Source organism: Coregonus lavaretus (genome assembly GCF_964263955.1).
Source record: "Coregonus lavaretus genome assembly, chromosome: 5".
In the NCBI taxonomy this organism is placed as follows: Eukaryota; Metazoa; Chordata; class Actinopteri; order Salmoniformes; family Salmonidae; genus Coregonus; species Coregonus lavaretus.
The window spans coordinates 59330096-59355831 of record NC_139992.1 but is presented as its reverse complement, the minus strand read 5'-3'; the positions used below and the strand labels follow the sequence as shown (position 1 = coordinate 59355831).

The following is a 25736-nucleotide window of genomic DNA, read 5'->3' as shown; positions in this document are numbered from 1 at the left end:
AGACACATGTTTAGCAGATCACCTTTATGATTGAGTCTCCTGCTTACCCTGTAGTCTTGGATATCCCGTGGTTAGCCCTTCACAACCCCAATTTCTCATGGCCGCAGAGGGTTCTTACGGGGTGGTCGCATGAGTGTCCGGGTAGGTGTCTAGGTGTTTCCGTGGTTCCACCATGGTGGAAAGTCCAGACGGTACCCCCACCGTGCGCATTCCCACCGAGTCCCTGCGCCAGGGGTATATATTTGTCCCTCCACTTCACCTCCCTCCTCGAGTTTCTTCTTTGTGAAGAAGAAAGATGGCGGTTTACACCCGTGCATTGACCGACTCCAACCACGGTAAGGAGGTGCAGCGCTTCCTTCGTTTTGCCAACTACTATCGAAGGTTTATTTGGGGCTTTGGCAAGGTCGCAGCTCCCATTACCTCCTTGTTGATGGGTGGGCCGTTCCAGCTCCACTGGTCTGCTGAGGCTGATTTGGCATTCAGTAGATTGCGAGGTCTGTTCACCTCAGCCCCGGTACTGGCTCACCCCGATCCATCACTACCGTTCGTAGTGGAGGTGGATGCGTCCGAGGTAGGGATAGGAGCTGTCTTATCCCAACGCTCGGGCATGCCACCCAAGCTCTGCCCCTGTGCCTTCTTTTCCAAGAAGCTCAGCTCGGCAGAGCAGAACTACGGCGTTGGTGATCGGGAGCTGCTGGCTGTTGTCCGAGCTTTGACGGTGTGGAGACATTGGCTCGAAGGGGCGAAACACCCTTTCCTCGTCTGGACAGACCACCGTAACCTGGACTACATTTGGGCAGCGAGGAGGCTGAATCCTCGCCAGGCCAGATGGGCCCTATTCTTCACCTGGTTTGATTTCACACTCTCATACATTCCGGGTACAAAGAATGTGAAGGCAGACGCACTGTCTCGGCTGTATGACACAGAGGAGAGGCCCAGAGACAACACCCCCATACTCCCGGCCTCATGCATTGTGGCGCCGGTAGTATGGGCGATGGACGCAGATATAGCGCAGGCATTACGCATAGATCCATCTCCACCACAGTGTCCAGCTGGGCTGCAGTACGTGCCTGCGCTTATCTGTGATCGTCTGATCTACTGGGCACACACGTCACCCTCCTCTGGTCATCCAGGTATCGGTCGTACAATGCGCTGCCTGACCGAGAAGTACTGGTGGCCTACCTTGGCAAAGAATGTGAGGGTGTATGTTTCCTCATGCTCAGTGTGCGCCCAGAGTAAGGCACCTAGGCACCTCCCTGCGGGTAAGCTACAACCTTTACCAGTTCCACAACGACCATGGTGTCACCTGAGTATTGATTTTCTCACTGATCTACCCCCCTCCCAAGGTAACACCACTATCCTGGTCGTTGTGGACTGCTTTTCAAAGTCCTGCCGCCTCCTTCCTCTGCCCGGTCTCCCCACGGCCCTACAAACTGCGGAGGCTCTGTTTACTCATGCCTTCTGGCACTACGGGGTACCAGAGGATATAGTGTCCGACCGAGGTCCCCAGTTCATGTCTAGAGTCTGGAAGGCATTCATGGAATGTCTGGGGGTCTCGGTCAGCCTGACCTCTGGTTTTCACCCCGAGAGCAATGGGCAGGTGGAAAGGATGAATCAAGATGTGGGTAGGTTCCTGCGGACCTACTGGCAGGACTGGCTGGGGGAGTGGTCGGTGTTCCTGCCATGGGCAGAATATGCTCAGAACTCTCTCCGCCACTCCTCCACTAACCTAACACCCTTCCAATGTGTTTTGGGTTACCAACCGATCCTGGCACCGTGGCACCAGAGCCAGACTGAGGCTCCCGCGGTGGATGACTGGTTTCGGCGCACGGAGGAGACTTGGTACGCTGCCCACGTTCACCTCCAGCGCTCCGTGCGTCGTCAGAAGGCCAACGCTGACCGCCACCGCAGGGAGGCCCCGGTGTTTGTACCAGGGGATCGGGTCTGGCTCTCGACCCGTATTCTGCCCCTCCGCCTGCCCTGCCGGAAGCTGAGCCCGTGGTTTGTGGGGCCGTTTAAAGTCCTGAGGAGAATAAACGAGGTGACACACAGGTTGTTACTCCCCCCTGATTACCGTATTAACCCCTAGTTTCATGTGTCTCTCCTCAGGCCGGTGGTAGCTGGTCCGCTCCAGGAGTCTGAGGTACGGGAGGTTCCTCCACCTCCTCTGGACATTGAGGGGGCCCCGGCGTACTCGGTCCATTCCATCCTGGATTCGAGGCGTCGGGTGGGGGGCCTCCAGTATCTCATGGAGTGGAAGGGGTACGGTCCGAAGGAACGGTGCTGGGTCCCAAGGCGGGATATCCTCGAACCCTCCCTGTTGAGGGATTTCAACCATCGCCATCCAACTCGCCCTGCTCCGCGTCCTCCTGGCCGTCCCCGAGGCCGGGGTCGATGCACTGCTGGTGGGGGGTACTGTCACGACTTCCGCCGAGGCTGCCACCCCTCGTTATTTTACCTCCTGCGCCTGACTCCTTCTTTCACACCTCGTCACACACTGGTACATGCTTGCGTGTGGACTCTGTATAGACTGTGTATACATCTGTTTGTATGTGTATTTGTAGGTGTGGGTGTTTCTGTATATATCTATACATTCAATACGTGTGCATGTACATTTGCCCAAATTCGTGTTAATAATTTAACAAAAAGGAAAACCGGTGTCTTTGTTCTCTTTTGCCCTATATCTGGCCAATTGAACCCTGCATGATTGGATCAACCAGAGACATGAAATTCCAGACACAGAGCGAGACATGTGATCATGCGATCATGCGGACCGCTGGACCGAGCAAACCAGCTGCCTCCGCACCCTCCCCACAATCCTCCATTGTGACTCTGCTTTTTTTCGCTATAATTCATATTTGCATGATTTACTTTTCCTTTAAGCAACGTCACAAACTCATGAGGGCCAATACGTAATAGGTCTCATCGTTTTAAAGATGCCTTGGGTGTTGCTAGCAGATAAGCTCCATTGTACAGTTAACATCAGGCAAATAAAATGTCAGTTTTGCTTTGATTAAACCCAATCGTCACTGTGTTAAACTTTAAACATGTCAGACAAACATACACAAAGCGTTTCATTGCTATGTAAATATGTCTGGTAACGTAGGCAACGTCTGGAACTGACCGCGTCATAAAGGGACCAACGGAGGCAACATTTCTATAACATTGCTAGTCAGTGGAGGACAAAATGGCATGACATTTAGATCGAATCCAGGCCTTTGTGTGCTGCAGTACTCTTAACACGGCTCCACACACACAGTTGTAGGAAGCCAGAGCCGGAAAAACAGAAAATATGGAAAATACTAAGTCCCTCTGTCCTATTTGGCAGGCAGCTCCCTGAGAAGGGCTTACTGGCTGAAAAGAGAGAAAGAAAGATAAACTTATTTCCTATGATTCAGAATTCACAGAGTGGGACAAATTAGTAATGTGTATCACTCCAGTAAAGTTTGCATATAAATCTTCCACACACCCAAAAAGCATTATGCAAAGATGGATAAAATGTTACTTTAACAGATTACAAAAGCTCCTGCGTTAGATACCATGCAAATGTTGGATTTATGGAGTTTAAATGGTAAGTTGAGAAGGGATGCCTGCATAGGCTGTTATAAACACCATAATTTTATGAGTAGTGTTCACAAAAAATAACGACCAGTGATTTAAACAATTTCCGATTCCAGAATTAACATGGTGATGCATACACCACAACACTAACCTGACATGGCCTGACATTGTAATCATTATGGGTGATCTTTTCCATACCATAGATGCAGCCTACAGTATATACATTCCATCCATCACGACAAGAGATTATTAACATTCAGCCACTGTATAAAGCAGCTGTGTCTCTAGAAAGCTTTTCATTTATTGTGGATTTAGAACAATAAGCTTCAGCAGACCTTGAGCAACAATAAACTCCCTACTGTACCCAGTGGGCTCTGTAGCACTGCTGCCATGTGCTATGGGGTTTCCTAAGGGTTTATATAGAGGTGATGTGGTCTACTAAGGGCTTGTTCAGGTGTGGGCATGGAATCCATAGTACCCACCTCTCAGGTCACTCTGGGAGGCGCTGAGATCGCCACTCAACCTCTTGTAGAGCGAGCGCATCACCTTGGCACTGCCAAAGCGCTTGAAACGGGAGCGCACATTCTCATGGTACCACTCCAAAGTGCCAATCTTGAGGACCCTGGAGAGAGAGAGAGAGAGAGGACTTCAATAAGCATATGTGACTGGCTATACAGACAGACGGATGGACAGAACAGGGACAGACATTGACATAGACTCAATAGATAAACACTGTAAATTACTGTATGGCTCCAAGGTTTAAATCTGAAGCAGCTGTTCTTGGGGTATATGTTGAGACTTTTTTTTATATTGACACATCACTAAGTCAAGGGAAATATAGTATTCTTTCTAACAAAGATATCTACATACAGTTGAAGTCGGAAGTTCACATACACCTTAGCCAAATACATTTAAACTCAGTTTTTCACAATTCCTGACATTTAATCCTAGTAAAACTTTCCTGTCTTAGGTCAGTTAGGATCACCACTTTATTTTAAGAATGTGAAATGTCAGAATAATTGTGACGAGGTGTGAATGAAGGAGTCAGGCGCAGGAGGTAAAATACCGAAGTCCAGAGTTTATTCCGTTTACATAAATCAAACGCCCCAAGCGTCAAACGAAACTATTACAAGGGAAAACATTCACCTTGGCATAAACACAGTGAATAGTAGCTCAACCGAGCTACACGCTCTCACAACAAACAATCACTCACAAAGACAAGGGGAACAGAGGGAACACTTATACACATACTAATTAGGGGAATGAGCACCAGGTGTGTGTGATTGACAAGAAATGACAAGTGGAGTGATGAGAATGGGATCGGCAGCAGCTTGTACTCCAGTCACGACGAACGCCGAAAACAGGAGGACGCGGAGCAGGGCGAGTCGGATGGTGACGGTGGAAATCCCTCAGAAGGGAGGGATCGAGGATGTCCCGCCTTGGGACCCAGTACCGTTCCTCCGGACCGTACCCCTCCCACTCCACGAGATACTGGAGGCCCCCCACCCGACGCCTCAAATCCAGGATGGAATGGACCGAGTACGCTGGGGCCCCCTCAATGTCCAGAGGAGGTGGAGGAACCTCCCATACCTCAGACTCCTGGAGCGGACCAGCTACCACCGGCCTGAGGGTTTAATACGGTAATCAGGGGGAGTAACAACCTGTATGTCACCTCGTTTATTCTCCGCAGGACTTTAAATGGCCCCACAAACCGCAGGCTCAGCTTCCGGCAGGGCAGACGGAGGGGCAGAATCCGGGTCGAAAGCAAGACCCGATCCCCCGATACGAACACCGGGGCCTCCCTGCGGTGGCGGTCAGCGTTGGCCTTCTGATGACGCACAGCGCGCTGGAGGCGAATCTGGGCAGCATCCCAAGTCTCCTCCGCGCACCGAAACCAGTCATCCACCGCAGGAGCCTCGGTCTGGCTCTGGTGCCACGGTGCCAGGACCGGTTGGTAACCCAAAACACATTGGAAGGGTGTTAGGTTAGTGGAGGAGTGGCAGAGAGAGTTCTGAGCATACACCGACCACTCCCCCGGCCGGTCCTGACAGTAGGTCCGCAGGAACCTACCCACATCTTGATTCACCCTTTCCACCTGCCCATTACTCTCGGGGTGAAATCCAGAGGTCAGGCTGACCGAGACCCCCAGACGTTCCATGAACGCTTTCCAGACTCTAGACGTGAACTGGGGACCTCTGTCGGACACTATATCCTCTGGTACCCCGTAGTGCCAGAAGACATGAGTAAACAGAGCCTCCGCATTTTGTATGGCCGTGGGGAGACCGGGCAGAGGAAGGAGGCGGCAGGACTTTGAAAAGCGGTCCACAACGACCAGGAAAGTGGTGTTACCTTGGGAGGGGGGAAGATCAGTGAGAAAATCAATACTCAGGTGAGACCATGGTCGTTGTGGAACTGGTAAAGGTTGTAGCTTACCCGCTGGGAGGTGCCTAGGTGCCTTAAGCTGGGCGCACACTGAGCATGAGGAAACATACACCCTCACGTCCTTTGCCAAGGTAGGCCACCAGTACTTCTCGGTCAGGCAGCGCATTGTACGACCGATACCTGGATGACCAGAGGAAGGTGACGTGTGTGCCCAGTAGATCAGACGATCACGGATAAGCGCAGGCATGTACTGCAGCCCAGCTGGACACTATGGTGGAGATGGATCTGTGCGTAATGCCTGCGCTATATCTGCGTCCATCGCCCATACTACCGGCGCCACAATGCATGAGGCCGGGAGTATGGGGGTGTTGTCTCTGGGCCTCTCCTTTGTGTCATACAGCCGAGACAGCGTGTCTGCCATTACGTTCTTTGTACCCGGAATGTATGAGAGTGTGAAATCAAACCGGGTGAAGAAGAGGGTCCACCTGGGCTGGCGAGGATTCAGCCTCCTCGCTGCCCGAATGTACTCCAGGTTACGGTGGTCTGTCCAGACGAGGAAAAGGTGTTTCGTCCCTTCGAGCCAATGTCTCCACACCGTCAATGCTCGGACAACAGCCAGCAGCTCCCGATCACTAACGCCGTAGTTCTGCTCTGCCGAGCTGAGCTTCTTAGAAAAGAAGGCACTTGGGTGGCGTGCCCGAGCGTTGGGATAAGACAGCTCCTATCCCTACCTCGGACGCATCCACCTCCACTACCAACGGTAGTGATGGATCAGGGTGAGCCAGTACCGGGGCTGAGGTGATCAAACCCCGCAATCTACTGAAGGCCAAATCAGCCTCAGCAGACCAGTGGAGCCGGGATGGCCCACCCTTCAGCAAGGAGGTAATGGGAGCTGCGACCTTGCCAAGGCCCCGAATCAACCTTCCATAGTAGTTGGCAAAGCCAAGGAATTGCTGCACCTCCTTTACCGTGGTTGGAGTCGACCAATTACGCACGGCTGCAATGCGGTCTCCCTCCTTCTCCACACCTGTGGTGGTAATGCGATATCCGAGGAAGGAGATTGATTGCTGGAAAACTCACACTTCTCTGCCTTGGCATAAAGATCATTTTCCAGCAGTCAGACCAGTACCTTGCGAACCAGGGACATATGCTCAGCGAGCGTAGCGGAATACACCAGGATGTCATAGATGTAGACCACCACACCGCGACCAAGCATGTCCCGAAACACCTCGTTCACAAAGGACTGGAAAACGGATGGAGCATTCATCAAACCGTAGGGCATCACCAGGTATTCGTAATGCCCCGAGGTTGTGCTGAATGCTGTTTTCCACTCATCCCCTTCCCGCATACGCACCAGGTTGTAGGCACTCCTGAGGTCTAATTTGGTGAAAAAGCGGGCCCCATGCATTGACTCAATCACTGAAGGAATGAGGGGAAGAGGATAACTAAATCGTACAGTCACATTATTCAGTGGTCGATAATCAATGCACGGGGCGTAAACTGCCATCTTTCTTCTTCACAAAGAAGAAACTCAAGGAGGCAGGTGAAGTGGGGGGATGTATATACCCCTGGCGCAGGGACTCGGTGACGTATGTTTCCATAGCCTCCGTTTCAGCCTGCGACAGAGGATACACATGACTCCTGGGAGGTACAGCGTCTACCCGAAGGTTTATCGCGCAATCCCCCTCCCGATGAGGTGGGAATTTAGTAACTTGCGTCTTGGAAAATGCGAGTGCCAGATCATGGTATTCGGGGGGAATGCGCACGGTGGGGGTACCGTCTTTCCACTGTGGTCGCACCAACGGAGACACCTAGACACCTACCCGGACACACACGCGACCACCCCGTAAGAACCCTCTGCGGCCATGAGAAATTGGGGTTGTGAAGGGCTAACCACGGGATACCCAAGACTACAGGGTAAGCAGGAGACTCAATAATCATAAAGGTTATCTGCTCAACATGCGTCTACTGCGTAATCATGTTGACTGGTACCGTAACTTCCTTAACCAACCCAGACCCTAATGGTCGACTACCAAGTGCTCTGATGGGGAGTGGAATGGTTAGGGGAACCAATGAAATGCCTTGACGGCGTGCAAATTCCCTGTCCATAAAATTCCCAACTGCGCCTGAATCGACTAGCGACTTACACTGGGAACCTACCAAGTGATCGGAAAAGGAGATAGATAAAGTATAGTGCGCCACAATGGGCTCTGAACACGTTTGGGTGTTCATTACCTGGGGTGTTGCGTGAGTACCCTGTCTACCGCCTCCAGACCCAAAATAAGGTTTACTGCGACGTGAGGTAGATTGTCCCTTCGTGCCACCAGAGTGGCACTGTCGCTGTCCTCCTGCTCTCTCTCGACCGGCGGCTCCCCCCAGCTCCATCTGCTCGGGGTCAGAGTCGTCCGAAGTGGGAATGGGCAGACCCCTACCAGGACGTCCTCTGGCTCCTAGCAGATTGTCCAGCCGGATGGCCATGTCCACCAGTTGGGAGAATGATAGCATGGCATCCCGGCAGGCTAGCTCCCATCGGACGTCCTCCCTTAGGTGGCACCGGAAATTGTCGATTAGGGCTCACTCGTTCCACCCGGACCCCGCTGCCAGCGTTCGGAACTCCAGCGCGTAGTCCTGAGCGGTCCTCGTCCCCTGCCTCAGATGAAACAGTCGTTTGCCCGCCTCTCGACCCTCAGGCGGGTGATAAAAAACGGCCTGAAAGAGACGAGCAAACTCCCCATAGTCCTCCAATGCGTTACCTCCCTCGTTCCACACCGCGTTGGCCCACTCCAGGGCTCTCCCACAAAGGCAGAAAACAAGGACGGATACCTTCTCCCGCTCCCGGGGCTGCGGCCAGATGCTGGAGAAATACAACTCCAGTTGGAGAGGAATCCCTTACATCACGCTGCTGTCCCATCAAACGCCGGTGGCCGGGATATCTGGATTCCTCCAGGGGCTGGTGTGTAGGTGGCTGGATCCGGTTGACCAGCTGGTCTCGATAGATCGGATCCTCTCCTCTCCAGGTGTTCTACCACCTGAAGAACCCAATCCATCGCTTCCCCCAAGCTGGCCAACATCGAGGAATGCTCCTGAACCCTTGCCACAACTCCAAGCATGCGGTCTTCTCCTGCTGACTCCATATCAGATCAGGTGAGTGATTCTGTGACGAGGTGTGAATGAAAGAGTCAGGCGCAGGAGGTAAAATACCGAAGTCCAGAGTTTATTCCGTTTACATAAATAAAACGCCCCAAGCGTCAAACAAAACTATTACAAGGGAAAACATCCACCTTGGCATAAACACAGTGAATAGTAGCTCAACCGAGCTACCCACTCTCACAACAAACAATCACTCACAAAGACAAGGGGACAGAGAGAACACTTATACACATACTAATTAGGGGAATGAGCACCAAGTATGTGTGATTGACAAAACATGACAAGTGGAGTGATGACAATGGGATCGGCAGTAGCTAGTACGACGAACTCCGAAGCCTGCCCGAACCAGGAGGGGGGGCAGCCTCGGCAGAAGTCGTGACAATAATATTAGAGAGAATGATTTATTTAAGCTTTTATTTCTTTCATCACATTCCCAGTGGGTCAGAAGTTTACATACACTCAATTAGTATTTGGTAGCATTGCCTTTAAATTGTTTAACTTGGGTCAAATGTTTCGGGTAGCCTTCCACAAACTTCCCACAATAAAGCTCCTGACAGAGCTGGTGTAATTGAGTCAGGTATGTAGGCCTCCTTGCTCGCACAAGCTTTTTCAGTTCTGCCCACACATTTTCTATAGGATTGAGGTCAGGGCTTTATGATGGCCACTCCAATACCTTGACTTTGTTGTCCTTAAGCCATTTTGCCACAACTTTGGAAGTATGCTGGGGGTCATTGTCCATTTGGAAGAGCCATTTGCGACCAAGCTTTAACTTCCTGAATGATATCTTGAGATGTTGCTTCAATATATCCACATAATTTTTAAATTTTCCTCATGATGCCATCTGTTTTGTGAAGTGCACCAGTCCCTCCTGCAGCAAAGCACCCCCATAGCATGATGCTGCCACCCCCGTGCTTCACGGTTGAGATGGTGTTCATCGGCTTGCAATTCCTCCCTTTTTCCTCCAAACATAACGATGGACATTATGGCCAAACAGTTATATTTTTGTTTCATCAGACCAGAGGATATTTCTCAAAAAAGTACGATCTTTGTCCCCATGTGCAGTTGCAAACCGTAGTCTGGCTTTTTTATGGCGGTTTTGGAGCAGTGGCTTCTTCCTTGCTGAGCGGCCTTTCAGTTTATGTCGATATAGGACTCGTTTTACTATGGATATAGATAATTTTGTACCTGTTTCCTCCAGCATCTTCACAAGGTCCTTTGCTGTTGTTCTGGGATTGATTTGCACTTTTCGCACCAAAGTACGTTCATCTCTAGGAGACAGAACGCGTCTCCTTCCTGAGCGGTATGACAGCTGCGTGGTCCCATGGTGTTTATACTTGCGTACTATTGTTTGTACAGATGAACGTGGTCCCTTCAGGTGTTTGGAAATTGCTCCCAAGGATGAACCAGATTTTTTTTCTGAGGTCTTGGCTGATTTCTTTTGATTTTCCCATGATATCAAGCAAAGAGGCACTGAGTTTGAAGGTAGGCCTTCAAATACATCCACAGGTACACCTCCAATTGACTAGCCTATCAGAAGCTTCTAAAGCCATGAAATCATTTTCTGGAATTTTCCAAGCTGTTTAAAGGCACAGTCAACTTAATGTATGTAAACTTCTGACCCACTGGAATTGTGATACACTGAATTATAAGTGAAATAATCTGTCTGTAAACAATTGTTGGAAAAATGACTTGTGTCATGCACAAAGTATGTCCTAACCGACTTGCCAAAACTATAGTTTGTTAACAATACATTTGTGGAGTGTTTGAAAAACTAGTTTTAATGACTCCAACCTTAGTGTATGTACACTTCCGACATTAGCTGTATATTTCAGGATGTTGTGTATCCCTAGAAATAATCAGAATTTATGTAAACACAACAGTTTTTAAAACATACCTTATCCTGGGTATGTGGTAAGTTGAGCATAGGGACAGGGTAAGTTGAGCCGCCTACAAATGTATATACTGAATTAAATATTACCACAACCTTTTTAAAACCCATGTCTATCTTTATTTCCCAATCACTTTGTATTTTCATCATTTTAAGCATATTTTACCATAGGCTTAACACCTAACAAACACTTTGTACTTTTTTAACACTTTTAACATGGGCCAGGCCATGGTCTTACCTCATAACCCAGCGATAATGCCTTGCATTAAACCTGGGAAGAAAACACTTAAATTTACTCAACTTTCCATTGGCTCAACCATTGGCTCAACTTGCCCCTGGCCAAATTGCTCAATATTCCCCACAGGAAGCTTTTTTACTGTATTAGCCCACACAGCTACAAGGATGCACTTTCTTGGTATGTTTACGACCTCATATTGAAGTTTTTAGAGACCCCAACTGATGTATAGAACAGTTTTAAAACTACAGTATTTACTTTGGTTTAGAAACAATCATCATGAAACCTGTACCACAATAAATTCATTTGACTGCGAAAATCTGTTTTTTGGAACTAGCTTGTTTACCACCTTTTTCAATGTGATTCTTTCCTTCACAGACTGCATGAAATGATGACCTCTTCCCAAATATTTGTTCACATGATTAATTTTGTGTATAGTTTCCTAGAAACGAGGGGTGGCTCAACAAACCCTTTGGCTTGACTTACCCCACTCTCCCAAGAGCCAATATTTCAGTACTTGGATCACACACAGTATGTTAGATATACAGTATGCGAGTTTGCGAAATGCATCAGACCAGGTGTGTGGGAGATTTGCCAGAGGGGTGGATAAAAGGGTCTATCTATTTGCCCTCAGACCTTGAGTAGGAATTGGGATGTAAACTTTAGATGTAAATTCTCCTTTACTTTTATATTCTGTCCGGCTAACTTCCTGGTTGCCTGAAGCGGCCTGAAGCCTTCCTCCATTTAGTTTTGGGGGTTGTAACAGACTTGTGATGCTAAAATGTAAGCAAGTATATATTAGCAAACTAGCATATATTAGCTAGCATATATTAGTATTACAGTTGCTAGCATATATTAGTTAGCATACAGTGCCTTCAGAAAGTATTCATACCTCTTGACTTATTCCATATTTAGTTGTGATACAGCCTGAATGGATTAAATTGTGTTTTTTTCCTCACCCGTCTACACACAATACCCCATAATGACAAAGTGAAAACATGTTTTTAGAAAATGTAAAAAAAATTGGGGGAAATAAATACAGAAATATCTTATTTACATAATTATTCACTCCCCTGAGTCAATACATGTTAGAATGACCTTTGGCAGCGATTACATATGTGAGTCTTTCTGGGTAAGTCTCTAAGAGATTTGCACATCTGGATTGTACAACATTTGCACTTTTATTTTTATTTATTTTTTCAAGCTCTGTTAACTTGGTTGTTGGTCATTGCTACACAGTCATTTTCAAGTCTTTCCATAGATTTTCAAAGCCGATTTAAGTCAAAACTGTAACTAGGCCACTCAGGAACATTCAATGTAATCTTGGTAAGCAGTGTAAATTTGGCCTTGTGTTTTTGGTTATTGTCCTGCTGGAAGGTGAATTTGTCTTCTAGTGTCTGTTGGCAAGTAGACTGAACCAGGTGTTCCTTTAGGATTTAGCCTGTGCTTAGCTCTATTCTGTGTCATTTTTTATTGTATTTTTTTGTTGTCCTTGCAAATGACAAGCATACCTATAACATGGAGCGGTCACCACCATGCTTGAAAATATGAAGAGTGGTACTCAGTGACGTGTCGTGTTGGATTTGCCCCAAACATAATGTTTTTACTTCAGTGCCTTATTGCAAACAGGATGCATATTTTGGAATATTGATATTCTGTACAGGCTTCCTTCTTTTCACCTTGTCATTTAGGTTAGTATTGTGGAGTAACTACAATGTTGTTGATCCATCCTCAGTTTTCTCCTATCACAGCTATTCAACTCTGTAACTGTTTTAAAGTCACCATTGGCCTCATGGTGAAATCCCTGAGTGGTTTCCTTCCTCTCCGGCAACTGAGTTAGGAAGGACGCCTGTATCTTTGTAGTGACTGGGTGTATTGATACATCATCCAAAGTGTAATCATTAACTTCACCATGCTCAAAGGGATATTCAATGTCTGCTTTTTTATTTTTACCCATCTTACCAATAGGTGCCCCTCTTTGCGAGGCATTGGAAAACTGGTCTTTGTCCCTGGTCTTTGTGGTTGAATCTGTGATCGAAATTCACTGCTCGACTGAGGGACCTTACAGGTAATTGTGTGATTGGGACACAGAGATGAGGTAGTCATTCAAAAATCATGTTAAACACTATTACACAGAGTGAGTCCATGCAACTTATTATGTGACTTGTTAAACACATTTGTACTCCTGAACTTATTTAGGCTTGCCATTACAAAGGGGTTGAATACTCATTGACATTTCAGCTTTTCATTTTTAATGAATAAAAAATAATAATCTATAAACATAATTCCACTTATGGGGTAGTGTGTAGGCCAGTGACACAAATCTCAATTTTAATCAATTTTAAATTCAGACTGTAACACAACAAAATGTGGAAAAGTCAAGAATTCTGAATACTTTCTGAAGGCACTGTATATTAGCATTACAGTTATTGTGCTAATGTCCTAGCATTAGTATGTTTCTTCAGTTCACCTGGTCATATGGCAGGGGTCGCACACCCAGCTGCGATACTTTATGTTGTCGAGGCTTCAGGCCCTAGCATGTCAGCATATATTAGCATGAAGGTTGTTATGCTGAGATGTTAGCATTAGTATGTTTTTCCGGCTCACCTGGACATGCGACAGGGGTCGCATACCCATCCGTGCTCCTTCTTGTTGTAGCGGCTGCAGGCCTTGCAGGCGTATAGCTGGCAGTCCAGACACTGGCGCTTGCTGTTCACCAGGAACTTGAAGGGCTGCAGGCAGCGGATGCAGTGGGACTCTGTCAGGCTGGTCCCAGTGCCCAGCAGCTCTCTCTTGGTGTCCTCCTTCTCTAGCTGCGTCTTTAGTTCCCTGCAAAAGACCCAAGGAAGGATGGATAAATTGATTGACAGAGAAATATAAACAGAAGATGATGGATAGCTTGACAGAGAGGCTATAGTGCAGGGATCTTCAACTAGATTCAGCCGCGGGCCGATTTTTTCTTGAGAGGATGGTCAGGGGGCCGGAACATAATTACTAATAATTTGTAGACTGCAAATTGACCACAAGAAGCCCAAACAGATATAATGTTAGACTACAACATAATAATTTCAAACCTTGCTTACATTTGTGTATGATCACATATACTGAGTATACCAAACATTAGGAACAACTTCCTAATATTGAGTTGCACCACCGCTTTTGCCCTCAGAACAGCTTCAATTCGACTCTACAAGGTGTCGAAAGCATTCCACAGGAATGCTCGCCCATATTGACTCCAATGCTTCCCATAGTTGTTTCAAGTTGGCTGGATGTCCTTTAGGTGGTGGGCCATTCTTGATACACACAGGAATCTGTTGAGCGTGAAAACCCCAGCAGCATTGCAGTTCTTGACACAAACTGGTGAGCCTGGCACCTACTACCCATTCAAAGGCACTTCAATCTTTTGTCTTGCCCATTCACCCTCTGAATGGTACACATACAAAATCCATGTCTCAATTGTTTCAAGGCTTAAAAATCCTTCTTTAACTTGTCTCCTCCCCTTCATCTACACTGATTGAAGTGGATCCAAAAAAGTGGGGGGTGAAAGCTACGATCGCTTATTTTGCTAAGAAAACTTGGGGGGCCAAATAAAATCACCTGCAGGCCAAATTGACAGCTGGGGAACCATGCTGTAGTGGAGTGATGGATGGACAGACAGAAGTAAAGACAGAAGAATGGACATAGGAAAGGACAAATGGAGAGGACAGACAGTAGATAGATTATTCTATACCAGTCATGGGAGTTGAAGACTATGGCCCAATTATTCTGTAAGCCTGCATTCAGTCCCTTTCCTATCCTGTAATATGTTCAGTGACGGACCAAGGCATGCATATCCTTGGGCTATCCAAAGTAATGAAGGTGCATTGGTATCTATGAAGGCTTTCTATGAAGCCCGAGAGGCATGGCACAGAAATGCGCTCACATCTGTGGTTACATATATTTTACATAAGCTGCAAATATGGCCCCGGGAAACAAGTCCGTTTTTTTTACAGTATCCCTCTTCTATTGTCAGCCATCTCATATACAGCAACATGACTAGCCCAAAGGCTAAAATGCTATCACTTTGCAGATGAAAACCGAAGCATTATTGCTTCCTTTAAGCGGGACCATATGTACTTTTTGGGGGCCAAATATCAAAGGTTTTAAACTCAGGAGATTGTGGGTTCTCTGACCTGGGGAAAGTCTGAATCCCTGATACAACTAAACCCCTACATATCAAATGTCAACCGCTAACCTTATGAGACAACAAGTAAGAAGAGAGAACTAGGAATATATGCTGCATCAGATGTAGACATGGAGAAGGCTAACAATTCTATTTTCTATTTTCCACATGAAAACAAGTGATTTTGGGGGGCTAAATGAGGGTCATTTGAGCCAGTTGAAACAGGTTTCCCTTGTCTGTCTCTCACATTATGGTGGATTGCAGAAAGTACTTGGTGGCCATCTTGGCTATACATGGATCTCGTGACATGCGATGTTGATATACAGTCGTTTCTGAGGCGTACTAATCCAATAGTATGTGCCAGTAATCAGGCACAGCATGCATAATGATACAGTACCTTAACAGCACTGGACTTGTAGAGTTAGTAGAGCCTGACAGAAAAGTTCCATGTATGCATAATGGGCTGAATTCTAACATTGGACATACATGCAAGAAACTCACATTTTCCTTGATCTCAAGGACCCAATAATATATACAGCTGGAAGCGTTGCGCTTACAAGGTAATATCATAATATTCACCTGCACCATTAGAATACAGAGAGGCAGACTTGCCACACCCCTAAGCAACAACATTATTTTTTGCGGGGTATTTTATTAGGATCCCCATTAAGCAGCTTCTCTTCCTGGGGTCCACACAAAACATGAAACAATACAGAACATTAATAGACAAGAACAGCTCAAGGACAGAACTACAAATTTAAAAACAGCACACATAGCCTATATATCATTACATACATACAAAATACAGTATTTAGGTCAAATAGGGGAGAGGCATTGTGCTGTGAGGTGTTGCTATTCGTTTGTCACTGACAGGACCACCAATTTGTTTGTTCCACCCCCTCAGACTGAGGGTAGGAAAATTCCTGGAGGCAGATGTGACGCGGTTTAACTGTGCTTACTTAGACCCTATATTTACTGTAAATTGTAATTAAGACAGAGATTATATAAATTAGTATACCACTCAACTCAACCATTTCAGTGTATTATTAGAGGATAAAGTCAATAATGTAAGGCGTATAAATTGTGTCTTAATACCACATGGAACCCACAGAAGGGAGACATAACTTGCATTGCCATGTTCAGCAAATAACAGTACTACAAGAACAGTTTTATAACTTTAAGAAGGCACCAACCAGAGGGCAATTCCGCCCCAGTTCAACGTAATTCCTGCCCTGTAGCGGAAATGCTTGTATAGGTTCACCCTCCGAAGAGTGATGCAGGCTACTTATACATATTCACAAATTGGGGGTGGGAAAGAACTTTGTGGTGATTTCCATGTGGATGAGAAACATCAACATATAGGGAACTGACAGATGTCAGTGTAGCTAGCTAGCATGCTAACCTTGGCTAGATATCATGTTAACCTTATCTAGCTAGCTAGTGTTGTCTGTGGTTGCTGTTTTTTTTAAAACTACACCATATTCAAAAGATTAGCCAGCTGAATAGGCTGGTTCTGGATTTATCATAAGCATTTAGGGAAAACTTCGCCACAGATGGAAACCAGTATCTTTGACTTTGCTGCACTCTAACTGCAGTTACACTGCAAAATTACTGCAGTAAAAAAAACTGTGTTATTTTGGACACAGTATTTGCAGCATACTGCAGTTATAATGCACTCTAACTGCAGTTATACTGCAATGTACTGTAGTTATACTGCACTTTAACTGCAATCCTTTTTCGTAAGGGCAGCAAAGCCAAGTCAGCCCGTGCTCATGGTTCTCACAGGGGAAGTGAAATGATAGGCTACAATAACTTTGCTCATGATGCACATCGTAAATGACATGTAACAACACCCTGAGCTCATCAGACACAAAACACCAATACAAATGTAACAACAGCACAACAAAATTGATAAATAAGTTGCTTGAATTTCTTTTGTGGGTGCCTGTGGCTTCTAGCTATTAGCTGCACCAATTAAAGCAACTTATTTCCAATGGCGGTGAGCTTCACACCACTCCAGCCGATGCTTGTGTGCGTCTGCTCGGCCATGGAAACCCATTTCATGGAGCTCCCGAAAACAGTTATTGTGCTGATGTTGCTTCCAGAGGCAGTTTGGAACTCGGTAGTGAGTGTCACAACCGAGGACAGACGATTTATACACGCTTTAGCACTCTCCGGTCCCGTTCTGTGAGCTTGTGTGTCCTACCACTTCGCGGCTGAGCCCTTTTTGCTCCTAGATATTTCCACTTCACAATAACAGCACATATATTTGACCGGGGCAGCTCTAGCAGAGCAGAAATTTGATGAACTGATTTGTTGGAAAGGTGGCATCCTATGACGGTGCCACATTGAATGTCACTGAGCTCTTCAGTATGGCCATTCTACTGTCAATGTATGTCTATGGAGATTGCATGGCTGTGTACTCAATTTTATACACCTGTCAGCAACAGGTGTGGCTGAAATAGCCGAATCAACTAATTTGAAGGGGTGTCCACATACTTTTGTATATACAGTGAGGGAAAAAAGTTTTTGATCCCCTGCTGATTTTATAAGTTTGCCCACTGACAAAGACATGTTCAGTCTATAATTTTAATGGTAGGTTTATTTGAACAGTGAGAGACAGAATAACAACAAAAAAATCCAGAAAAACACATGTCAAAAATGTTGTAAATTGATTTGCATTTTAATGAGGGAAATAAGTATTTGACCTCTCTGCAAAACATGACTTAGTACTTGGTGGCAAAACCCTTGTTGGCAATCACAGAGGTCAGACGTTTCTTGTAGTTGGCCACCAGGTTTGCACACATCTCAGGAGGGATTTTGTCCCACTCCTCTTTGCAGATCTTCTCCAAGTCATTAAGGTTTCGAGCCTGCCGTTTGGCAACTCGAACCTTCAGCTCCCTCCACAGATTTTCTATGGGATTAAGGTCTGGAGACTGGCTAGTCCACACCAGGACCTTAATGTGCTTCTTCTTGAGCCACTCCTTTGTTGCCTTGGCCGTGTGTTGTGGGTCATTGTCATGCTGGAATACCCATCCACGACCCATTTTCAATGCCCTGGCTGAGGGAAGGAGGTTCTCACCCAATATTTGACGGCATATGGCCCCGTCCATCGTCCCTTTGATGCAGTGAAGTTGGCCTGTCCCCTTAGCAGAAAAACACCCCCAAAGTATAATGCTTCCATGTTTGACGGTGGGGATGGTGTTCTTGGGGTCATAGGCAGCATTCCTCCTCCTCCAAACACGGCGAGTTGAGTTGATGCCAAAGAGCTCGATTTTGGTCTCATCTGACCACAACACTTTCACCCAGTTCTCCTCTGAATCATTCAGATGTTCATTGGCAAGCTTCAGACGGCCCTGTATATGTGCTTTCTTGAGCAGGGAGACCTTGCGGGCGCTGCAGGATTTCAGTCCTTCACGGCGTAGTGTGTTACCAATTGTTTTCTTGGTGATTATGGTCCCAGCTGCCTTGAGATCATTGACAAAATCCTCCCGTGTAGTTCTGGGCTGATTCCTCACTGTTCTCATGATCATTGCAACTCCACGAGGTGAGATCTTGCATGGAGCCCCAGGCTGAGGGAGATTGACAGTTCTTTTTTGTTTCTTCCATTTGCGAATAACCGCACCAACTGTTGTCACCTTCTCACCAATCTGCTTGGCGATGGTCTTGTAGCCCATTCCAGCCTTGTTTAGGTCTACAATCTTGTCCTTGACATCCTTGGAGAGCTCTTTGGTCTTGGCCATGGTGGAGAGTTTGGAATCTGATTGATTGATTGCTTCTGTGGACAGGTGTCTTTTATACAGGTAACAAGCTGAGATTAGGAGCACTCCCTTTTAGAGTGTGCTCCTAATCTCAGCTCGTTACCTGTATAAAATACACCTGGGAGCCAGAAATCTTTCTGATTGGGGGGTCAAATACTTATTTCCTTCATTAAAATGCAAATCAATTTATAACATTTTTGACATGCGTTTTTCTGGATTTCTTTGTTGTTATTCTGTCTCTCACTGTTCAAATAAACCTACCATTAAAATTATAGACTGATCATTTGTTTGTCAGTGGGCAAACGTACAAAATCAGCAGCGGATCAAAAACTTTTTTCCCTCACTGTATAGTGTATCTGCACCACATCATTGATCTCTCTCTTACTCTGCTGTGTGTATCTTGCTAGCTTTCACTCAAATGGCGAGGGACTGAAGCTCATTGGTTGAACTCGAATTGCTAGGGGGCTGGGCCACGTCGGGGAAGATTTTGGGAAAATGGCGCAGTACAGCTTCCAGAAAAATATTATCTTTCTAACTAGGAATTTTGTAGCTAATTGAGATAAGACCGTAATTCTTTTCACAGATTATGTGTGTATGAACTACACATTGGCACATCCAGGCCAAAGCAGGAGGTTTAAAAAAAATACTTAGTATTCGCCAAAGTTCCGGAGCATGTCTTCAACATTAAACTGTTCTTGTACCTGTGTAATAAAACTGTATTACTTTTGGAGCAACATTGTATTAGCATGTTACAAAATATGTTGGTAATTGCATTTTAATTGCATGTCATTGAGCGGAGAGTTTTTGTTACTACTGTGTACACAATATGAATAGTGACTGTTCCTTATTCCATGTAATAACTCTATTGCTAAGCAATTTCCAAAGTCGTATGTGTCAACAATGTTGCTATTGTAATAATCCCAAAATTACTGTACATTTATAAGGACTTGATGTCAAGTGTTACTGTATTACCTTATAATAATAATAATAATAATAATAATAATAATAATAATAATAATAATATGCCATTTAGCAGACGCTTTTTATCCAAAGCGACTTACAGTCATGCGTGCATACATTTTTGTGTATGGGTGGTCCCGGGGATCGAACCCACTACCTTGGCGTTACAAGCGCCGTGCTCTACCAGTTGAGCTACAGAGGACCACCTTATGTCTCACTCATTATGAAAATATATTTGTCAGTCATTTTGAAGCTGCAAAAGTGATCTACTCTAGTGTTAAGGTGATTCCATGTCCTCATCTATATAATTCTAGATTATAGGCTATATTAAGATTCAAACCATGTGCTTATGATCATATGTTTAGACCAATTCAACTATCTGTTGTAGTTTTTAGTTCTTCATCAAATATTTGGCAGCCATCAAATAAATATTGCATAATTCAAATACCTTCAAATATTATTGGGTTTTCTGAGAGTATTCAAAATACTTTCAAATATATATTGATTTTCTGAGACCGGTATTTGAATATCAAAGAAAATAGACCTCGAGCTCCATGGCTCGAGGTCCATACAGCCCATGATTTTGGAATTAGATGTTCGACGAGCAGGTGTCCACATACTTTTGGTCATGTAGTGTATCTGTATCAAATAGACAGTTATTTACCTTTCCATTATGGCAAGATCGTATCAATTTTTTTAAAATAACTTTCTATAAACATTTGTTTTTGTAGGGATATAAATACCAAGTACGTCCACTTCACCGTCAGAACATTTTATTGGTAACGGTAATGTAAAAGTGGTATTTACTAACGATGAAATAAGTAATTTGGTACACTTATCATAGTTTGGTTGTAATCCAGAGAGGTTAGAGAAATTATCTAGATCCTCTATGAGGCTGTGCAGGGATCCAGATTGCAGATTTAAAAGGAAACTTTAGTCGTCAGCGTACAATAACACCTTTGTTTTTAAGCCCTGGATTTCTAGCCCCTCTATATTATAGTTGGATCTGATTATAAAAGCTATCATTTCGATGGCCATAATAAATAGATTCGCTGCCAGTGAAAACCTTGTTTTACTCCTCTTCACAGTTCAATACTTTCTGAGAAGTAACCATTATTTACTATTTTACACCTGGGGTTGCTATATCTAACTTTAACCAAGATGTATGAGAGATTATCCTAAATGTAAATAGTCCAGGAATTTATATATAAATTCTAGTTGTACTTTATGAAAAGTCTTTTGAAAATCTTCTAGGAATACCAGACCAGGTTTCCTATATTTTCCATAGTGTTCTATTGTTTCAAGTACTTGTCTTATAGTATCGTCCATGTAAAAAAAAACCTGTCTGATCAGGATGAATTACAGTGGGGAGAACAAGTATTTGATACACTGCCGATTTTGCAGGTTTTCCTACTTACAAAGCATGTAGAGGTCTGTAATAACTTGATTGGAGTCCACAAGTGGTAAATTCAATTGATTGGACATGATCTGAAAAGGCACACACCTGTCTATATAAGGTCCCACAGTTGACAGTGCATGTCAGAGCAAAAACCAAGCCATGAGGTCGAAGGAATTGTCTGTAGAGCTCTGAGACAGGATTGTGTCAAGGCACAGAACTGGGGAAGGGTACCAAAACATTTCTGCAGCATTGAAGGTTCCCAAGAACACAGTGGCCTCCATCATTCTTAAATGGAAGAACTTTGGAACCACCAAGACTCATTCTAGAGCTGAGCAATCGGGGGAGAAGGACCTTGGTCAGGGAGGAGTCCAAGAACCCGATGCTTACTCTGACAGAGCTCTAGAGTTCCTCTGTGGGAATCTTCCAGAAGGACAACCATCTCTGCAGCACTCCACCAATCAGGCCTTTATGGTAGAGTGGCCAGATGGAAGCCACTCCTCAGTAAAAGGCACATGACAGCCCGCTTGGAGTTTGCCAAAAGGCCCCTAAAGACTCTCAGACCATGAGAAACAAGATTCTCTGGTCTGATGAAACCAAGATTCAACTCTTTGGCCTGAATGCCAAGCGTCATGTCTGGAGGAAACCTGGCACTATCCCTACGGTGAAGCATGGTGGTGGCAGCATCATGCTGTGGGGATGTTTTTCAGTGGGACTGGGAGACTAGTCAGGATCGAGGGAAAGATTTTCGGAGCAAAGTACAGAGAGATCCTTGATGAAAACCTGCTCTAGAGACGCTCAGGACCTCAGACTGGGGCGAAGGTTCACCTTCCAATAGGACAACAACCCTAAGCACACAGCCAAGACAATGCAGGAGTGGCTTCAGGACAAGTCTCTGAATGTCCTTGAGTGGCCTAGCCAGAGCCCGGACTTGAACCCGATCGAACATCTCTGGAGAGACCTGAAAATAGCTGTGCAGCAACGCTCCCCATCCAACCTGACAGAGCTTGAGAGGATCTGCAGAGAAGAAAGGGAGACATTTCCCAAATACAGTTCGCCAAGCTTGTAGCGTCATACCTAAGAAGACTCAAGGCTGTAATTGCTGCCAAAGGTGCTTCAACAAAGTACTGTGTAAAGGGTCTGAATACTTATGTAAATGTAATATTTGTTTTTTATTTTTAATAAATTAGCACACATTTCTAAAAATCAGTTTTTGCTTTGTCATTATGGGGTATTGTGTAGATTGATGAGGAAAACAAGTAATTGTATCAATTTTAGAATAAGGCTGTAACGTAACAAAATGTGGAAAAAGTCAAGGGGTCTGAATACTTTCCGTATTTGCATCAGGGTGATAGTTTGTAGTGTGATTTCCTTTACTGTCCATTTTGGTACTTAAAACCATATTATAATCTCCCACCATAATAATTGAGTCATTTGTTGCTTGTGAGCTCGATAGATTATTATATAGATATTTTCTAAGAAGTGTGGATCATCATTTGCTTATGGTCCAATAACATATTTAAAATGATCCACCTTCCTTGAGGATCTGTTTGGACAGTTTGCCCGGGCATTAGTTGAAGGCAGCCAATCCAACAGTTTCTGAAAAGTAGTCACATCCTGAGATCTGTTTCAAACGTTTTTTTTTTAAGTAGTTACTTTTTCAGATATGTATTCAAATAGTTTGAAAAAAGTAGTTACTTTCTGTGATCTGTAGTCAAATAGTTGTAGTCACCTCCAAAGTAAATATTTTTTCCCCCTATTTTTAAAAACCTTTTCACAAAGCATAGTTAAAACTATAGATATCCCAGGTCTGCAAGGTTCTGAACATTTCAAATCACTGAATACACCCCTGGTAAACGGACTTATGCCATGATATGGGGGCATTCTTTTCCAACTGTGCACGGTTCTCAGGAGTCAGAATAGAAAGGCTACTGCTTAGTAGCTATGGCCGGTCATCAAGATGGTGCCTCAGAGATACAGTGGTACAGCTGTTTGGCATTAGCAATGGGATACAAAAGTTATATCTGTTAAATCTGTCCTCCTCTGAAAGCCCAAATCCCAGGGACTTGGTATATATCCTGTGCCTGTCTGATTTGAATAGCGAGGATATCCGCACCATAGACAGAGTCCTAGCTAGCTGCATGGTGGCGTGTGGCAGCATGGTCTCGCAAGGCAACCGGAAAATATTTTTTTGGGGTTTGTATCATTTGATTTACACAACATGCCTACCACTTTGAAGATGCAAAATATTTTTTGGGGTGAAACAAACAAGAAATAAGACAAAAAAACAGAACTTGAGCGTGCATAACTATTCAACCCCCCAAAGTCACTACTTTGTAGAGACACCTTTTGCAGCAATTACAGCTGCAAGTCTCTTGGGGTATGTCTCTATAAGCTTGGCATATCTAGCCACTGGGATTTTTGCCCATTCTTCAAGGCAAAACTGCTCCAGCTCCTTCAAGTTGGATAGGTTCCGCTGGTGTACAGCAACCTTTAAGTCATACCACAGATTCTCAATTGGATTGAGGTCTGGGCTTTGACTATGCCATTCCAAGATATTTCAATGTTTCCCCTTAAACCACTCGAGTGTTGCTTTAGCATTTGCTTAGGGTCATTGTCCTGCTGGAAGGTGAACCTCCGTCCCAGTCTCAAATCTCTGGAAGACTGAAACAGGTTTCCCTCAAGAATTTCCCTGTATTTAGTGCCATCCATCATTCCATCAAATCTGACCAGTTTCCCAGTCCCTGCAGATGAAAACCATCCCCACAGCATGATGCTGCCACCACCATGCTTCACTGTGGGGATGGTGTTCTCGGAGTGATGAGAGGTCTTGGGTTTGCGCCAGACATAGCGTTTTCCTTAAAGGCCAAAAACCTCAATTTCACTCTCATCTGACCAGAGTACCTTCTTCCATATGTTTGGGCAGTCTCCCACATGCCTTTTGGCAAACGTCAAAAGTGTTTGCTTATTTTTTTCTTTAAGCAATGGCTTTTTTTCTGGCCACTCTTCCGTAAAGCCCAGCTCTGTGGAGTGTACGGCTTAAAGTGGTCCTATGGACAGATACTCCAATCTCCGCTGTGGAGCTTTGCAGCTCCTTCAGGGTTATCTTTGGTCTCTTTGTTGCCTCGCTGATTAATGTCCTCCTTGCCTGGTCCGTGAGTTTTGGTGGGCTGCCCTCTCTTGGCAGGTTTGTTGTGGTGCCATATTCTTTAATGGTGCTCCGTGGGATTTAATGGTGCTCCGTGGGATGTTCAAAGTTTCTGATATTTTTTTATAACCCAACCCTGATCTGTACTTCTCCACAACTTCGTCCCTGACCTGTTTGGAGAGCTCCTTGGTCTTCATGGTGCCTTTTGCTTGGTGGTGCCCGTTGCTTAGTGGTGTTGCAGACTCTGGGGCCTTTCAGAACAGGTGCATATATACTGAGATCATGTGACAGATCATGTGACACTTAGATTGCACACAGGTGGACTTTATTTAACTAATTATGTGACTTCTGAAGGTAGATGGTTGCACCAGATCTTATTTAGGGGCTTCATAGCAATTTGGACAATTTTGTGTATGTCCATTACATGAAATGCAAATAAAAATCCATTTAAATTACAGGTTGTAATACAACAAAATAGGAAAAACGCCAAGGGGGATGAATACTTTTGCAAGGCACCCGGAAAAAGAACTACCTTACAATGAAGGCTAGATGTGAAATGTGCAAGTGTAAACATATCTTTTTTAATGTGTTAAAAATCATCTTTATCATTAATATGCTATGTCAATAAAAGCAATTTAACTTTCAAAGAAGAGTGCCTTGGAATTTTATTTCATACAAACTAATAAAAATCAATGTTTTGTACATTATCTTTTTTACATGCTATAGAAACAGTAGATATTTATCTTTTCTTTTTCAATGTGATCTTTAGTGTAGACAGACTGAGCCAAGTTTGAGTCTGTGTAAGGGTTCTAAAAATTAAATAACTTCACAGGTAGACACACGCTCAGATATTTGAGAGGTTTTATAAAATACACAGGATAGCATGTCCCTAGGATTATATTAAACTAAATTGATCATGGCCTTAAACCAGAAAGTAATCTGCTTAGCTGGCACTCCTAGGGAATCCTGGTATGGGAGCCAGACATCCATTTTCTGGGAAGATCCAATTTAGCAGACTGTTCCCATACAAGGATATCTCCTGGATGCCCATCAACACCAGTCCCTCCCCCCCCTACCCCCCACTTGCCACATC

At 44.9% G+C, this 25736-nt stretch overlaps 1 protein-coding gene across 1 annotated transcript in view; it reads right to left on the bottom strand.

Annotated features, from left to right (window-relative positions):
• The window catches only part of LOC311129682 (melanophilin-like), a gene marked incomplete at both ends in the record, with an annotated part of 144944 nt that overhangs the window by 107474 nt on the left and 11734 nt on the right, over positions 1–25736 (bottom strand). The window contains 2 exons of the mRNA XM_084162080.1: positions 4044–4183; positions 13824–14045. Of these exons, the coding sequence (XP_084018206.1) occupies positions 4044–4183; positions 13824–14045 (362 nt within the window). The remainder of the gene's footprint in view (positions 1–4043; positions 4184–13823; positions 14046–25736) is intronic.